Source organism: Micropterus salmoides, unplaced genomic scaffold, assembly GCF_014851395.1.
Source record: "Micropterus salmoides isolate LMB-PRFRI ecotype aquatic unplaced genomic scaffold, ASM1485139v1 Ms_hic_scaffold_11, whole genome shotgun sequence".
Classification (NCBI taxonomy): domain Eukaryota; kingdom Metazoa; phylum Chordata; class Actinopteri; order Centrarchiformes; family Centrarchidae; genus Micropterus; species Micropterus salmoides.
In genome coordinates this window covers 1,360,682-1,379,865 of record NW_024040152.1, presented here as the reverse complement: position 1 = coordinate 1,379,865, position 19,184 = coordinate 1,360,682, and the positions used below count along the sequence as shown (strand labels likewise).

Below are 19,184 nucleotides of genomic sequence, written 5' to 3'. Positions count from 1 at the left end.
AGGTGTGGCATATCAAGATGCTGTTCAGACAGCATGGGTATTGCACAGGTGTGCCTTAGGCTGGCCACAATAGAAGGCCACTTGAAAATGTGCAGTTCCATCACACAGCACTATGCCACAGATGTCTCAGGTTTTAAGTGAGCGTGCAGTTGGCATGCTGACTGCAGGAATGTCCACCGGAGCTGTTTCCCGTGAATTGAATGTTCATTTCTCCACCATAAGCCGTCTCCAAAGGTGTTTGGCAGTACAACAACCGGCCGCACAACCGCAGACTACGTGTAACCACACCAGCCCAGGACCTCCACATCCAGCATCTCCACCTCCAAGATCATCTGAGACCAGCCACCCGGACAGCTGCTACAACAATCGGTTTGCATAACCAAAGAATTTCTGCACAAACTGTCAGGGACCATCTCAGGGAAGCTCATCTGCATGCTCGTCGTCCTCATTGTGGTCTCCACCAGACTGCAACTTAGTTTCCTTTAAAGAGGAGTGGACCAGCATTCCACAGGCCACAATCAACAACTTGATCAACTCTATGCGAAGCAGATGTGCTGCACTGCATGAAGCAAATGGTGGTCACACCAGATATTGACTGGTTTCCGGACCCCTTCCCAATACAGTGAAACTGCACATTCTGGAGTGGCCTTTTATTGTGGCCAGCCAAAGGCACACCTGTGCAATACCCATGCTGTCTGACCAGCATCTTGATATGCCACACCTGGGAGGTGGATGGATTATCTCGGCAAAGGAGAAGTGCTCACTAACAGATTTTGACAGATCTGTGAACAATATTTGAGAGAAATAAGCTTTTTGTGTAAATAGAGAAAGTCTTAGATCTTTGAGTTCAGCTCATAATGAATGGGGGCAAAAACAAAAGCTTTGCATTATAATTGTGTTCAGTATAGATACTCAAACCGCTTCAGGGGGAGGGGGACTCATCTAAAACACCACCGATACACGGCAGCCATTTGCACCGGAACGCTCACAACACATCAGCTTGAGGTTGAGAGGGAGGGAACCATAGAGCCAGTTACACTGGTGATGATTAGATGGCCAGATGGAGAAAGCCAGGTTGGGAATTTTGCCAGGACACCAGGGAGCTCCCTACTCTTTGCGACAAGGGCCTAGCATCTTTAATGACCACAGTGAGTTTAACTTCCCTCCCGAAGGCGACTATATTTCTGGTCTAGGTGAAAAGATGTCCCACGATATCAGCATGACTGAGTGTGAGGGTGATCAATCAATCAACCAGGTGGAAACAATAAATGGCGACACGTATAATATTTAAAGCAACATTTCAAAATGCACCCTGCATTGCTTTACACTTTGTGACTTCCAGTAGAATAAAAGATTTTTTCAGTCATGTATTTCATCATTGAAAATTTCTAACAGTGTTAAAAATATCGTTTCGTGAGCTGAGTGTATCCTCACACCCTTTAACTCCTCAGATGTGCTTCAGTTTTTATCGACCTTGGCATTTGCTCGCATCCGATCGTTTCCCCTCATCATTTCTTCATTTCATTCACTTTCCAAAAAGTTTCTCTGAGTTACCTTAGAATTGCTATTGTTAAAAATATGGAGACGATATAGCGATAACTGTAGTTTCAGACATCAAGAATGAATAAATGAACTGCAGTTCATGATCAAGAGGTCCTATAAATATAATTTTAATTTGCTGGGATGAGTGATGATTAGTGATGGAGGAGGGACGTTCAGACCTCTGCGTGGAGTCCATCTGACGTGTACAGCTGAGTGACGGTCATCTCGTTCTTGGTAAGAGTTCCCGTTTTGTCTGAACAGATCACGTTACAGCAGCCTGACGGAAAAAACAACAAGAGGAATGTTACCTGTTAACTGGAAGTACATCAAAAAGCTGGCAAATAACATCCAAGTACATTTACATATTAACTCAAACATTGTCTGATTTTTTTTTGTAGGCATTTTTATAATTACTTAATTGGATTTTGGTGTATTTAAACCCATATTTTGCTTCCGCAGGTGTTATGAAATCGCCCCAAAAAGGATCAGAAACACCTTTAATTTAGGGTTTTTGCATGTTAAGGTTCTGGGGAATTCTTCAAGTTAATTTCTGTTCAAAAAAAAGGGGCTTTAAACCAGAAACTTGGTTAGAAATTGGTGCGTTCTGCTTTTGTGGTCAAACTAAGATCTTTTGGTCTTGAGAGAGAAAACCGGAAACGTCAGAGCTACAGGTTCAATCAGAGCTGTGATCAATTTTATCAGTAAACTAAAATTAAGTTAAAATTGCTATGTTGTAAGTAACCTACCCAGAGTTTCTACAATGGGAAGCTTCTTGACGATGGCCCTTTTCTTCACCATGCGCATCACACCGAGAGCCAGCGTGACTGTCACCACGATGGGTAAACCCTCTGGGATGGCAGCTACCGCCAGACTGAAGGAGAGGAGATCAGAAATAAAGACAACGTTCACACACCTATTCAATTTATGGTTACAAATAAATCACAATTTCTCCACCTAACCTCTTAGGCTGTCAGGTGCTGCTTCTCCAACTGTACCCACAAGCTGCATACCTGAGATCTGTCACAACTACATCCACATTAGGGTTGGGTATCAAGACCCGGTGGAACCAAGTTGGAACAGGTACCAAATTTCCGAGAACAGTGGATTTGTTAAAGACCCGTGCGTTTGGATTCTGCTCCTTTGTTCCAAACTTCCTGCATATTTCAGCTCCTGACTGAACTGCAGTGAGCATTTTACACTCCATCAAAGTGTCTCTTATCTGCCAGGAGCTGCTACGCCGACCTAACGTCACCTCATTTGTTATGTGAACAAAGCATGAAGAAGAGAGTCCTTCTGTTTCCAGTCCTGGACCATGGCGGACCGCAGCAAACGCTCCAAAGTTTGGCTTAGCTTCACTAAAACAGAGAACGCAACAAAATGCACCAGCTGCAGTAAGGAGGTTTGGAGCGAGGCAGTAAGCAGCTCGAACATGACGAAGCTTTTACTTCAACACGGCGTGAATCTGAAGGAACGCTTCACCGTGTTCAACGTGTCGCGCTCTCCCAGCTACAGCTAACACTAACAGTAGCAACGTCTCAGGTACAAAACACCTTTTATACTGAAGGGAAACCAATGATGGCTACAAAATTAGAGTCCCCAGAGACGGCCCTTTAGGACAGAGACTCCTTTAAGTTTAGCCATGAAGGGGAAGATGAGCGAGGAGGAAGAGGATGAAGGTCACTGAGCGCTGACTAGATCTGTGATGAAGGGACCAGAACTGAAATTCAATCATTAAAATTTAAGCGGCACCCAAACTTAGTCCACATTTAAAAGTAAACTGAGAACTTCTTCAGACTTGTGATTAGCTGGTGGAATCAGTCTCTCTCTCTCTCTCTCTCTCTGGGCGTCATGGTTTGCTTTTTGGGTTAGGTCTTTCTTGTGTTGACACTCTTTGTTCACTGTACTTCACTGAACACACATGCAAACACTACCCATGTTACTGATTTACATCCAATACATCTCCATTGGTTCATTTATATTTTCTTAAATCGATCTTGTGCTGTCCTCCCCTCTTCGTCCTCCTCTTCAGCCGGGCTGTAACATTAGTTATTAGGTGTGTTTTGTAGGGTGGGTGTTAGTCAGTGTTATTTCTTCTGTTAATTTCATTTTACGTGTTACTGTGAGTATTTTACTGTAAAGCACATCTAGTTCCCTGTAATGAAGCAAATTCGCCCTTTCCTATGACATTTTGGAAAATAGGGAGTACATAGACACTGTGGCGACGGGAAACAGAGTGGGAGTCGTTGCAAACTAAATACGGCGACATGTGTATAAAATATTTAAATAAAAACACCAAAACTTAACTCTGTCAGTAGCATCGTGCATCATCGTTTTTAAAATCCTCGGTTTTCACCTGTCTGCACTAAAATGCTAACCCGGAGTTTAAAACCAGCAGCTTTTTCAAACTTCGCCGTTTTAGTCTGGACGGGAGGCGGAAATGAGGTTTTAAAACAAAAACGTAGTAGCGTGGATGTAGCTTTAATTCATCAAAGAAACTGATATTTGCTCTGCAGTTAGTTCTGTTTGGCTCTGTTCTGGGATCTCCCTGCCCTTCCATGTGACTGTGTGGAAAGCCAGAGGCAGAGAGCAGCAGCACAGAACCTCAACGTCCCCCCCCCATGGTACAGAACAGAGCAGTCCTCAGTAGCAAGAGAAGTGACATGATCAATCAGACACAGCCTAAGAGGAGGAGCTGCTTTTTTACTTTTAGACAGTGTTGTGAACATACAGTGTGGATTTGTGCATTTTATATCAAATAATTTGGAGACTCAAAATTCCTTCCCACTCTCTCTCTGAGAGCCAGATAACGCTCGGTGCCTGACTGTTAAAATGACAAAGAAACACTAACCAGAGATTACAAACAGCCCATCAAAACTCTTTTGGAAAGAGGGCAGTAAATCCTGACTGAAAAGTTTATGGTTTCCTGCCCTCTTTCCAGTTCATCATAGCACAGAGACAGCACTGGTGAAAATGACTAATGACCTCCTCATTGCATCAGACAACAGACTTGCCTCTGTTTTATTAGATCTTAGTGCTTCACTCGATACCATTGACCATCAGATCCTATTGCAGAGACTTGAACATTTCATTGGCATTAAAGGAACCGCTCTAAGCTGGTTTAAGTCCTATTTATCAGATCGATTTCAGTTTGTACATGTTAACGATGAGTCATCCATGCATGCCAAAGTTAGTCATGGAGTTCCTCAAGGATCTGTCCTCGGACCAATCCTCTTCACTTTATATATGCTTCCTTTAGGCAATATTATCAGGAAATATTCCATAAACTTTCATTGTTATGCAGATGATACTCAGTTATATATATCGATCAAACCAGATGAAACTCATCAGTTAGCTAAACTTCAAATGTGCCTTCAGGATGTTAAAACCTGGATGACCTGTAATTTTCTAATGTTAAACTCAGATAAAACTGAAGTTATTGTTCTGGGGCCTAAGCACCTCCGTGACGCATTATCTAAAGATATAGTTTCCCTTGATGGGATCGCCCTGGCCTCCAGCACCACTGTGAGGAATCTTGGAGTTATCTTTGATCAGGACATGTCGTTTAAGTCTCACATTAAGCAAATTTCAAGGACCACCTTTTTTCAACTACGTAATATTGTGAAAATCAAGAACATCCTGTCTAAAAATGATGCAGAAAAACTAGTCCATGCATTTGTTACTTCTAGGCTGGATTACTGCAATTCCTTATTATCAGGCTGCTCGAAAAAGTCCATTAAGACAGCTGATCCAGAATGCTGCAGCACGTGTTCTGACAGGAACCAGGAAAAGAGATCATATTTCTCCTGTCTTAGCTTCTTTGCATTGGCTTCCAGTAAAATCCAGAATAGAATTTAAAATCATTCTTCTTAACTACAAAGCTCTTAATGGTCAGGCACCATATCTTAAAGAGCTCATAGTACCTTACTACCCCATCAGAGCACTGCGCTCCCAGAATGCAGGGTTACTTGTGGTTCCTAGAGTCTCCAAAAGTAGAATGGGAGCCAGAGCGTTCAGCTATCAAGCTCCTCTCCTGTGGAACCAGGTTCCAGTTTGGGTTCAGGAGGCAGACACCATCTCCACATTTAAGAGTAGGCTTAAGACTTTCCTCTTTGATAAAGCTTATAGTTAGGGCTGGCTCAGGTTAGTCCTGAACCATCCCTTAGTTATGCTGCTATAGGCCTAGACTGCCGGGGGATTTCCCATGATGCACTGAGCTCCTCTCTCCTCTACTTTCTCTCCCTCTGTATGCAACCTCATCCCATTATTGCATGTTACTAACACAACTTCTCCCCTTTCCGGTAGTCTTGTGCTTTCTCGTCCCTCTCCCCTCTCCTCCTATCACTTCCTGCAGGCGTTTCTGGAGCTGTGGAGTCTGGATCAGTGGTTGCGGGTCACCTGCTGCCCCAGTGTTCCTGCTCGATACCCTCTGCTACAAGAACTATTGTTACTAGTCCTATTGTTATTATTGTTATTATAATCATTAACATTACGATTGTTATGATTAACACTACTATACATATCTATACCATTTTTCATTTAGTCTATAGCAACATCACCTTTACTGTACCTACTGTATCTCTGTGTGTGTATATTCTCTCTCCCCAGATGGCCGCCCACCCTGAGCCATGGTTCTGCTCGAGGTTTCTGCCTCTTAAAGGAAGTTTTTCCTTGCCTCTGTCGTTTAGTGCTTGCTCTTGGTGGGAATTGTTGGGCTTCTGTAAATAGCATCATAGAGTATGGTCTAGACCTGCTCTTTTATGAAAAGCACTGTGAGATAACTGTTGTTGTGATTTGGCGCTTTATAAATAAAATTGAATTGAATATAATTATTAACCATACCCAGGGAATCCCGAGAACGTGGGCGAACGGAATCTCGGGTGGTGCCCCGCAAGAGATTTATGAATTAATATTCTCGGAATATTAAAATTCATAATTTTGTATTAATTCTGATAAGTTTAAACATAAGTAGACATGCTACAACAGAACCAGGCTAGCTGTTTCCCTCTATGTTTTGATACATTAGGTTAGTTTTGCTTTGATTTCACGCTGCAGTTATGCGAGTGCACTAAAGAATTTTACATGACATGCCTGTGTCCTGTCGTCATCATCTATGCGGACATTGATTGGTTTGTAAATAGTTCAACGGGAAGCTTTGAGAAGAATGAATGAATGAGGGATGAACAGATGCATATCGTTACTACGGTTATTCTTTGAATCCCTTTTTACAAGGGAACCACCGAACTTCCTGTAAATAGTCTGAAAGTCCGAACCATCCCAAACAAAATGCTTTCACAATAGAAACAATCCGAACCATGGTTCAGTTTGATCCTAGGTCCAAGGACGTTTCACGCCTGTAATTTAGGACCGGATCCAACTGAAAAGTCTGAATGTTTGGACCAAATGAGGTAGATGTGAAAGCCACGTCCGGACTCCAACTCTGTACTGAATTCACAGACATGTGGACATCTGACCCTCAGAGGTGAAGTGAATATCATCATTTATGGCTTGGTTCCATGTAAGTCTTTCCAGTGAGGCTGTTATCTGATAACAGAAGTGAACAAGGCTGCTAGCTGCCGAAGCTGCTGCCAGGGTTTAATCATTTACCAAACACAGACAAACATACAGGCAGTCTGTGCAGCAGCAGCAGATCCACACTTCAGCTTTCAGAGACGGAGAAAGCAAACATCAGTAAGCTGATTCAGCGTAGCAGCTGTACCTGACTCCAATGGTGAACATGTCCATAATCCTCTTCCCCTGCAGCCAGCCCACCAGCATGATGACCCCTGAAACACAGCGCAGAAAACACAGTGAAGACTGAACACATGCGCTCACAACGAGGAGAGGCCAAAGATGAAGGCTGAAAAACAAACCAACAAACCTATGATGCCGAAGGAGTAGAGCGAGAGCTGCTTCCCCAGCAGGTCCATGCTCTTCTGTAGCGGCGTTTTAGGAGCCTGAAACAAAAACAAGCAGGAAGCAGATTGTTTACCTCAAAAAAAGGTTTTCATGACTGACGATGCATCCATCTATGGAGGTGATGAAGCCACGAGCCAGTGAAACAACACATTAACCAAACAGATTAAATGTTCACACTTCTAGAAAAGTGTCACAAGCTTCTGCTTAAAATACATCTGGATTTCATTTTTTTGTCCATTTAAATGTGTACCTGCACTTATGCAAGTGAACTAAATTAAAAGCTGCAAGAAACACAAAATTGCTGACTTGAACATTTTGGTCTGAGTAGGTGCAAACTGTGTCTCAGGTGAGGGAAATTTTAAATATGGCTCATTGCTGGGCATCACTTTCCATGTGTGGAGTTAAAGATTGATTACTTTTACATATAAATAAACCATTACATTCAAGTAAAACGCGTTCACGAATCTCTGTATTCGCAGTACAGTTTTTAAATCTGAGGCGACATTCCTGCGGTGGCAAACCGATAGTGATGTGTATTATGAAAACTGCAGGTTTAAATAAAAAGTCTATTTCCATACTTCATATTTCAGCCTCGACCAAGCAGGAACCTCCGGGTCTGAAAAGCGAAGCCAGTGCTGAAGAGTCTTACACCTACATTCTGTCTAACGGCCAGCAGGGGGCGACCCGACTTGCTGCAGAAAGAAGTGTGATTGTATAGAGTCTATGAGAAACTGTTTCTACTTCTGCTGATTTATTACCTCAGTAAACACTTTCCTGATGAGTTTATGGTCTCAGTCGCTAGTTTCAAGTCTTCTTCAACACAGCATGATGTTCATTTAGTAAATTATGGTCCCACTTAGAGGAACATAGACCAGAAAGCAGGGGAGGCTTTAGAGCGGGGCTACGAGGTGATTGACAAGTCGCTACCATGGTGACCTGTCAATCAGGATAGAGGAGACCTGTATCTGCTGCTCTGTGTACATTCAACCAGCATCACTGAAAAAGCTTAGTTGGAGTCGGCTGTTCATTTTTCAGGTAAGCACATTTTGCTTTAAGTTTGTCGCTAGCCAAAATTAGCATCCCTGCTAATAGTTAATGTAAATTACAGATGCATCCAGCTAACCAAGCTAGCTAGCTCCAACCTCTCGTCCAAAGATGGTCACGTCTGGTTTCAAAAAAACAAAATGCCAAACTGGGGGCTTTAAAACTGCAGTCCACAAACCAGCAGATGACGTTAGAGCGTGGAAGTCGCGTCCACTTCTTTATAAAGTCTATGGTCAAGATTCAATACATCAGAAACCAGGCTGAAGCACTGGCTTTAATCAATACATTTACACACTCAGACATATAGGTTACGGAGAATATCAGATGTGTTTTTGTGCATGGCTATAACCCGGTCAGTGAAAATCTACATTCGTCAATCATCAGATTTCTCTCCCATCGCACCTTATTTTGGAACAATGCTCTACTTGTGTTAACTGTAATGGTGATACAACACACTGCTTCCTGCCTCTGTGTGTGTCTCTCTCTCAGGGAGGGAAATACTGTCGCTCTCATCAAAAACACCAGACTCCATTGATAAAAAATGTAATTTTACCTCGCAGAAAAAGGGAGTTTGTTTGTGTTACTGAACAAAAGAAAAGTCACATAATCCAGGCAGCGGTAGACCAAAGAGATAAACTCTGTATTTTTGTCAAGGAGTCTGGTGGCTTTGAAGAGAGCCTGTAAGGATGCAGCCTCGTCTCTGACGTTTTTACAAACACTGAGCTGGTGGAAACCAACTTACTCTAACATCAAGAAGCTCTTTTGTTTGTCAATTTCAGTCAGACTCTGAATTTAATTCTTAGAGTACAAGGATGATTCCCTACATGTGAATACCTCTAATTTCATCTCTCTTCTGCTGTTAAATCCATTATCCATCCGAGGTCTGTGATGCAACATGCACGCCTGAACAGCTGATCAGAAAACCTGGTCACGTGTAACCATGGCTCTCCAGGAGAAATCAGGTTTCTTGATTGTGGGTAACTGGACATTTAAAAAGGAACCAGACTACGGGAGAAAGCCAAGTGCAGTCTGTTAACACTACTTGTTCGAATGTAAACACGAGTGTTGGGATTTTGTGAAGGGAGGTGGCGGTTTATTTTGGAAACAATTATACTGTGTGTGTTGCTGTAACAGCTGTAGATCTGGGTGGACAATAACATTAAACAGCTTGTTGGTATTTAAAAAAATAAAATAAAATAATAATAATTAGGATAACGTACCTCTTCTGCTTGCATCATTTTGAACACCTCCCCAAACTCTGAGTTCTCTCCGGTTCCGATGACGATGCCCTGAGGAACACCACACAAACAGATCACATACATTTATGATTTTTATTTTTTCTAGATTCATTTTATTTTGGTGTCTCCAGCTGCCACACGTCGGACTGAATTTGTCTTCCGTTTTTGGTTTTCTGCTGCTTATTCTTCTTTGTTTGTCCATCAGCCATAACATTATGACCACCTGCTGGCCAAAAAAGCCCTGACCCGTGGAGATCTGGACTCCACTCTGTGTTCTAACACCTTTCTATCAGAACCAGCATCAACTGTTTCAGAAGTTTGACCTACAGTAGCTCGTCTGTTGGATCAGACCACACGGGCCAGCCTTTGCTCCCCACATGCATCAATGAGCCTTGGCCGTCCATGACCCTGTTGCCAGTTCACGGCTTTTCCTTCCTTGGTCCACTTTTGATGGGTACTGACTGCTCAATTCCTCACGCTGCCCATTTTTCCTGTTTCTAACACATCAACTATGAGGGCACAATGTTCACCTGCTGCCTGATAGACCCCACCCACTGACAGGTAACATGGTAACCAGAGAATCTGTTATTCACCTCACCTGTCACTGGTCATAATGTTATGGCTGATCGGTGTAAGCGTGTTACAGTCTGTGTATGTTATTTTTACCAGAATAAAACCAAACAAACAACAAATAAGTAGTACACCTGCGTAGCTTCTTATTGAAATTAAGTGCTCAAATAACCTGAGCCTCTCAACATTAACTTTCTGTTACTGCTAACAGCCAGAGACACAAGGTGTGGACAAGCTGGTTAGGGCAAAACGATTTGGACAAAATATATCTAACTGCGATTTATTTTTAATGATATTGCCTTTGCGATATTAGAGCGACCATTTTCAGAAATACATACTCAAAGGTGATTTTTGCTGTGATTTGTACCAAATTTGTTTTAAGTCTGTAGAATCAATCAGACTTTATTTGTGTAGAGCCTCCTGCAAACACAACACGAGAAGGTGCTTGACATGTGTTGAAATTCAAGCATAACCATGTAAATACAGTAGTAAGAGTCTGCAGTGAAGATGTTCGGTAAAGATAAACTAAGAAAATAAAAATGAGAAATAAATTAAAAGATAAAGAAAAATATAAGACACAAAAAAGAGAAATATTAATATCAATCAATAAAAACATTATTAGGTAAATGCTAAACTAACCATTGGGGTACCTAGAAGGGCAGTGCTAGAAAATATGACTTGTAGGCCACGACATCTCTGCAGCACGACCATAATCTATTTTAAAATGTTATTCTGCCACACTTTCCAGCTTTCATAAATATTGCTCCTCCTGCGAATTTAAAAATTACAGAAGGAAATATTGCCATTTCGATAAAAGTTGGATTAATTGTTCAGCCAGGCTCGGCGCTCCGCAGGATGCTGGACTCACTGAGCAATGTGTTGAAGTGGGGCAGTGAACGCCTCATCTTGCTTCACTGCAGGACGATCCTTTGTCCCCACAGCTGTCAGACTTTTTGAGCAGTCAATAGCCTACCCATCCTCTTCCAAGGGTTCTCATTCAATTCTCATTCAAGCTGTTTTGTTTGGCACTTTTATTCATCATCTTATTTATTTATCTTATTCAGTCACTCCAGGATTTCACAATGTCGCAACTATTAACACAAATTCAACAAATCCCTGTGAATTCAGCGCAACTTGCAATTTTGACCAATCACCACAACTTCTCTGCTAATCTGACCTATCATCTCCGTTTCCCACAAAATTTTGTCACACGTCAGCAAACTCACTTCCTTGTTTAGAAGACGCAGACCGGTGTGATACCAACGTCTCACATTTACCTACAAAATATAAAAGCAAAGGTCTGAGAAGACCAGGATCCAGATCTTCTTTACCAGAGCGGGGATACTGTTCTGCAGAACGTGCAGTATTGTGGTCCAACATAAAGGAAATACGGTGAGAATGACAGAAACACATGGAGGACGTCAGACAGAGACACAGGCTGTTGCATCCCGGTCAGCTGCATGAAAGAATCAGCTGGTTTAAATATGCAGGTTTAGAGTTAGGCCCGCCAAGTCCTGGGAGGACACTGATTAATGATTCAACTACAATTCCAAAGTTTCATCTCTCGTCTTGCACAATATATACTCACGTAAAGGATTATTAGGAACACCATACTAATACTGTGTTTGACCCCCTTTCGCCTTCAGAACTGCCTTAATTCTACGTGGCATTGATTCAACAAGGTGCTGAAAGTATTCTTTAGAAATGTTGGCCCATATTGATAGGATAGCATCTTGCAGTTGATGGAGATTTGTGGGATGCACATCCAGGGCACGAAGCTCCCGTTCCACCACATCCCAAAGATGCTCTATTGGGTTGAGATCTGGTGACTGTGGGGGCCATTTTAGTACAGTGAACTCATTGTCATGTTCAAGAAACCAATTTGAAATGATTGGAGCTTTGTGACATGGTGCATTATCCTGCTGGAAGTAGCCATCAGAGGATGGGTACATGGTGGCCATAAAGGGATGGACATGGTCAGAAACAATGCTCAGGTAGGCCGTGGCATTTAAACCATGCCCAATTGGCACTAAGGGGCCTAAAGTGTGCCAAGAAAACATCCCCCACACCATTACTCCACCACCACCAGCCTGCACAGTGGTAACAAGGCGTGATGGATCCATGTTCTCATTCTGTTTACGCCAAATTCTGACTCTACCATCTGAATGTCTCAACAGAAATCGAGACTCATCAGACCAGGCAACATTTTTCCAGTCTTCAACTGTCCAATTTTGGTGAGCTCTTGCAAATTGTAGCCTCTTTTTCCTATTTGTAGTGGAGATGAGTGGTACCCGGTGGGGTCTTCTGCTGTTGTAGCCCATCCGCCTCAAGGTTGTGCGTGTTGTGGCTTCACAAATGCTTTGCTGCATACCTCAGTTGTAACGAGTGGTTATTTCAGTCAAAGTTGCTCTTCTATCAGCTTGAATCGGTCGGCCCATTCTCCTCTTACCTCTAGCATCAACAAGGCATTTTCGCCCACAGGACTGCCGCATACTGGATGTTTTTCCCTTTTCACACCATTCTTTGTAAACCCCAGAAATGGTTGTGCGTGAAAATCCCAGTAACTGAGCAGATTGTGAAATACTCAGACCGGCCCGTCTGGCACCAACAACCATGCCACGCTCAAAATGGCTTAAATCACCTTTCTTTCCCATTCTGACATTCAGTTTGGAGTTCAGGAGATTGTCTTGACCAGGACCACACCCCTAAATGCATTGAAGCAACTGCCATGTGATTGGTTGATTAGATAATTGCATTAATGACAAATTGAACAGGTGTTCCTAATAATCCTTTAGGTGAGTGTAGTCACCAACATGTTAGCGCTAACATTCTTTGCTTGCTTGCTATTAGCTAGGTAACTTAGCTATGTTCCACGAACAGATGCATGTCACCTGATGTGTTTAATCCAACGACTCCTGGTCATCGTCTTCATCACATACAGTATGCAACTTTTGGGTTTGTGGTCTTTGTAATTATATATTTTCAGTCTTATACTTTGACATTTTATGGCAAACTTTCTTGACTTAATTATCTTTATGTAGAACAACCATTTTTTTTTCAGATCCTCAGAGAGTTCTTTACCATGAAGTGCCATGTTGAACTTCCAGTGACCAGTAAGAGCGAGTATGAGAGTTATAACATCAAATTTAACACACCTGACACCATGGAAAGGGAAAATGGCTAATTGGGCCCGATTTGGACATTTTCACTTAGGGGTGTCCTCACTGTTGTTGCCAGCGGTTTAGACATTAATGGCTGTGTGATGTGTTATTTTGAGGGGACAGCAAATTTACACTGTTATACAAGCTGTACACTCACTACTTTATATTGTAGCAAAGTGTCATTTCTTCAGTGTTGTCACATGAAAAGATAATTTCAAACATTTACAAAACTGTGAGGGGTGTACTCACTTTAGTGAGATACTGTACATTTAAAGAAATAGGAAACTGGATCATCCTGCTGGTACCTTGGCTCTGCCGCAGCGCACCAGCGTCCCCATGAAGGCAATGTTGCTGAGGGAGGAGATGTCGCCATTGGATGCTTGCTGGTGGAGGGTGGACTTGGAGGAGGGGGTCGTCTCGCCCGTCAGACTGGACTCATCCACACACAAGTCGGTCGACTAAGAGGGTGGAGACAAGACACAGAGGATTCAATAAACAATGGCAAATGGACTTGACCAAGTCTGTAAATTAAGAAATGTCTTTTCGCTTTACTGTTTTTTACTGTAAGAATTCCTTACGTGTTGAGTTAAAAGTTTACCTGATGCCACATTTCACTTTCACAGTACCAGCTAAACTTGTGGCTTAATTAAAGACTTTTCCAAGAACTTGCTAATGACTTTCCAGCTACATATCAGTTCTTTCTAGGAAATGTGACCTGTAAAATAAACCTCAAGTCTGTGGCTGAGCTGAGCAGTTGTCCAGGTGGCATCACGTGTGCCACTATGTGAGTGTAAACAGTGTGTTCCTGGAAAAATATATATTCACGCTCAGCGAAGCTGCACTGGATAAATAAAAGAAGAGGCCCAGTGGAAACATGAACTAACAATGGGTTTTGTGTTTATGTTAAAACATTCGTGTGTTTACATGTGGGTATTTCTGTGTGTTGCTGTGCACCTCGAAGAGGCGGAGATCTGCCGGGACTCTCTCTCCCACAGACAGACAGACGGTGTCTCCAGGAACCAGCTCTCTGGCCAGCAGGTGCTCCAGGTTCCCATCCCTGACACTGAGAGAGGATTTGAATATTCAAACATTTATCTTTATTTACTTGTGTCAAATAAACATCCAGGGCAAAAAACAACATGAACTGACATTTCACAGAAGAAAACCCCAAGAAAAATACCAGCGGAAAGACAACTGAATTAAATATAAATCTAACACAACAGACAAGACAAAGCACAAGAAAAAAGGAACAAAAGAAGAAACTTAACTAAACAACAGAAAAAGCTCAAACAATATTGGGCACTGTAGATGAGACATGTAAGAAAGACTTTTTTTTGATTTAAAGGAGAAGGAGTTGGTGTATTGATACGTACAACAGCAAAGGCGTAAATTTGTGCTTAAAAGAGGTGGAGACATATTAGAGGTGTGACGCAGCACAATGTTGGGGTCACAAGAACAAGACAAGACGGTATTTTAAGACTATTTTGAAGAAATACTCAATGCTGAAATATATCAGTGGGGGTTCTGCAAAAATTTGAGTAAATTTCCTGCATTCTGGAGAAATGTTCTGCACAAATTTATTGTGGAAATGTTTATTTAAATAAATAGGGAAACACAAAATTCAGGTGGGAGGTGACAATTCAAACTGTAACCCTCTAATAGAATCTAACGCCAAAAGTCCATCGGCTGCGGCGCGTTGCCAGAGCTAATTGCGGCCATTGTAGTCTGGCTCTCCGCTCTGCAGAGAATAGGAACACCCTGTGGAGACTCCCGATCGTAAATCAACAATAAACTCGGTTGAAACGGACACAGAAAGAAATCATTTATCTACATAGCCTACATAGAAGCACAAAAGCACTTATTACCAAATCAACAAAATCTAAACATGTCAGCAAAATAAGGCTCCGATTCTGAAATGCTCCCTGTGGGAAATGCAGCCTGAAGTTGACGGAACGAAACAAGGTCACAGAAACGGACAAATTAATAAGTCAATAACGTGGGGCTGGCTGCACAAATGCTGCTGCTGAAATGCTTCTGAGACGCTTCCAGTGGACTTTGACGCCGGGCTGAGGACGCATCAAAACCGTGGCGCAGCTGTAATGTGCCGGAATAAGTGAACTTTCTGGTCATTCTGTGCTGCTTTCAGATCCGTTTCTCCTGTAGATCAACTTTTCTCCTGTAATATCATCCCTGCTGAGTCAGCACACATGCAGGCAGGATTTAGTCTTCTCTCCTCTTTTGTCATGTTCACAGGGAGAGAACGGAAAACTTGGCCAAAAAGAAACCGTATCAAGACGTTGTTAAAGTTACTGACTGGTGCGGCACGTTTTTGGCTCATTTTATAGTCAGCTTTTTTTAAATCAGCTTAAGTTACTTTTATTTGTTTTCTCAATATTTGCATTGCAAGTTTTCTTATTGTGCAAATAAACCTTTCATTTGTTAGTCAATATCTCTTGATGCAAGCTATATTTCAGAACATTTTTAACAGATGATTTAAAAAAAAAAAAAAAGTGATGGGGACAAAATCAGCTATTTCAAGAAAAGTTTCAAAACTGGGCAGAGGAAGAGAGAGATGGAGGGAAGGCTGAGCGACGAGCTGCTCCCGAGACCTTCTCGGCTTACAAGTGCTGCACAGGTGTGTGTGTGTGTGTGTGTGTGTGTGTGTGTGAGTGTGTGTGAGTGTGTGTGAAGGGGCAGCTGTTACGTCCGTCTGCTGTTATTTGAAGTGTAAATCGAGGCCCGAGAAGTTTGTTTGAAGGAATATTTTCTTCCTCTGAGCCGGATGGATGTGTGTGAGAAAATCCGGCTCCATTTATATTAGTGTCTTACTTTAAAAGTTGACTTAATATTAGGTCATTTGTGAAGAACGGAGTCAAAGGGAATTGATAAACTATTATTATAATGTTTTTTCAGACCGGTCTGATGCTTCACATTTTTTGGTGACGTACGTTACATTTCTCCAGACAGTGAGGGAATAAACTCCGATAGATTTGATCCCTTATTATTACAACTATTTTTCATCTTTTAGATCGTTGCAGAAGGAAAATTAAGGCAATGTCGTTCTAATGAAATGCTGGCTAGATGTACAGTACTGTAGGGTTTAATTATTAGCTGAAATCCGTTTAGATTTTGGTGCCAAATGCCTGGTGCACACTAGAGGATTTTAAAATCTTAACCAATTTTAAAAACGTGACATACCACAGACATAACGACAGGATCAAACAATATTTAATAGTTTTTTCTTAAGAACGCACACACCAGACGGGTCAGTCCAGACTAAGGACCACACACTCTGCATTTATACTAAAGGGTTTCAGAGTGGCGGTTCCAGGGACTTGGGATCTCACAAAATCTCGCGTGATCAAAAGTGACTTAAGACAGAAACAAACATGGAGGCAGACTGTCGCTGTCAGCTGGTTGACCTTGTGTGTGCTGTGTTTTGCACAGAATAACAAAAAGAAGAAAATCAAACTGTGGATGAACTCGAGGCTCAGAAGAGGGAATCAGCAGGTTTCTACATTTTATAGAGCAGATACACAACACGCTGGGGGGTCCGGGGCCCAAGAGGGTCCAGTAAAGTAAACCACATGTGTCCATTTACTTTTAATGGACACATTTAATATGTTTTATACTTTCTGTGAATATAATCCGATTAATCTTATTTCCATCCTGTACAGACGCCTTATTTTGAAAACCAGACGTTGTCACATGTATATCCTCGCACTAAATTCACCAAGTCCGACCCAGTTTGATAAATAATGTTGTATGTGGTTCTCGTACGGCGTAACATGAAGAATTCACAGCCTCTCTTCAGGTAGGACTCTCACACTGCAACACTCAAACTGACACGATAAAGTCTCTAACCTGCCTGTCAGCTTGCTCTGGGCCGTTTCAGTGGACTTACCATAAAGGCTTGAACATGTGTGCACTCCAAATGTAGGTGCGGCTAGCTTAATCGCCTTCTCACAGAAACACTCAAAGCTGTTCTTTTCTAAGACGTCAGTCACAGATGGAGTGGATGTGCTGGGAGACAATTCAGCAGAACAGAGTCTGCAAACCGCCATTTTTGCGTCTTTCTCGGACACTTTAAAATGCTTCCACACTGCCGACATGTCAATGTAATTGTAAAATTTAATCAAGTCTTTTGGACTTATTAGGCCGAACACGGAAAGTGCTATTTTTTTTTTTTACACTATTGTCGGCAGATTAATTCTGGCCCGCAGGCCGCTTATTGCCAACCAGTGCTATAGTGTTACACAGTCCATTCAAACAGTTTTGAAATTAAATTGAACATTTAGTAAATCAGTTTAAGTCACCTATCAAATAAAAACAAACAATTTGTGGCACAGATCATTTTTCGCTGCTTTCCTCTGTTTTGTATTGCATGTAAATCAGTCCGTCATCTTCTTGTATGTTGTACAAACAAAATAGGATGTCATTATTTTATAAGACAGTAGTTGGGGCTCTACTGAACAATGTTTCGTGCATGAGTGATACATGGTGATGGTGCGCTCCATTTGACATGGGAAATCGGACTTTCCGACGAGAACGCCCCCTTAAGTCAGATTTCCGACACGGAAATTTGGAAGAACCTCACCAACCCACTTCTGTCTTATTTGGACATGTTGCTACGGCATTTGTATGTGCAAAATACAGCGCAATACCTTGTTATCAGCTGGTAATCCTCACAACAGCCAGAGGGGTCAATCTTGTTTTCTGCTACAATCTGTAGCTCGGGTGTGATTTCATTTCTAGCTACAACTTTAGAGTTAAATGGAACCCATCATTCAACTACTTCAGAAATTAACATTCAAGAGAAACAACTGAGGTACTTCCTGTTCCTTTTCTTCCATCTCTGTACAGTTCTCTTGTATTGATTGCACTCTTACTTCCTCTCCTAGGTATTTATCCCATTGATGCCGTATGTGCCATTAGCTCTTACTTGTATCTGTTATCACTCTCACTTTCTGACATCTCTCACTTTACTGGTGCTTCTATGTTGTTCCTTAAATATAAGTCACTTCGGATAAAAGCATCTGCCAAATGAGTGAATATAAAACAGCCAAGCAGAATGCGAGTAGTATTAGGAAGTGAAGCAGTCACTGCGGCAGTGCTGCTTCCCGACTCTGCCTGTTGACCCAGACAGAATCACATTAACACAGAAGAAGAAGAGGAGGATGGATTAAACTCTCACCAGTGACATTCTGGAGGAACCAGCTTCCCGAGCTCTTCTAGAGACTTCTCTGAGCGGTACTCCTACACACAAGAGGACAAGCAAAGAACTGGAGCTATGCAAGATTCATGAATCTACATGCAGAAGTATATTCCACCCACACACACTGCAGCAGACCACTCTAGGATTCACATTTTAAACATCTGTTCATCGTTTGAGGCTGCAAACTCTTTAATATTTATGGAAGTTTGTTTAAAAATGAACAGAGACATGTGTTAGCAGAGAGACTGAAACAATAACACGCTCAAACTGGACTCACCTGGACGAAGGCAACGGTCACTACTATGATGATGGCCTGTAAAATAATAAAACAACGACACAGAGGCAGCTGGTTAACCTTCAAGTTACATCAAGTTCGAGTTACATCTGATTCAATGCAGTTGAGGTGTTAACGACAACAGACTGCTCTCAACTGCTGACTATAGTAAAGTATTAAAACCTGTGTTATTAAAGACTTTTTTCTATGTATGTTTAGACGTT

At 42.0% G+C, this 19,184-nt stretch overlaps 1 protein-coding gene across 2 annotated transcripts in view; it reads right to left on the bottom strand.

Moving 5' to 3' along the window:
- atp2c1 (ATPase secretory pathway Ca2+ transporting 1) overlaps positions 1–19,184 on the bottom strand; it is a 79,042-nt gene that overhangs the window by 22,229 nt on the left and 37,629 nt on the right. For both annotated transcript variants that reach the window (XM_038710342.1, XM_038710341.1), the window contains exons 5-13: positions 18,964–18,999; positions 18,666–18,727; positions 14,426–14,534; positions 13,777–13,929; positions 9,723–9,791; positions 7,421–7,496; positions 7,259–7,325; positions 2,289–2,413; positions 1,722–1,819 (exon numbers count right to left, since the gene is read on the bottom strand). In XM_038710342.1, the coding sequence (XP_038566270.1) occupies positions 1,722–1,819; positions 2,289–2,413; positions 7,259–7,325; positions 7,421–7,496; positions 9,723–9,791; positions 13,777–13,929; positions 14,426–14,534; positions 18,666–18,727; positions 18,964–18,999 (795 nt within the window). The remainder of the gene's footprint in view (positions 1–1,721; positions 1,820–2,288; positions 2,414–7,258; positions 7,326–7,420; positions 7,497–9,722; positions 9,792–13,776; positions 13,930–14,425; positions 14,535–18,665; positions 18,728–18,963; positions 19,000–19,184) is intronic.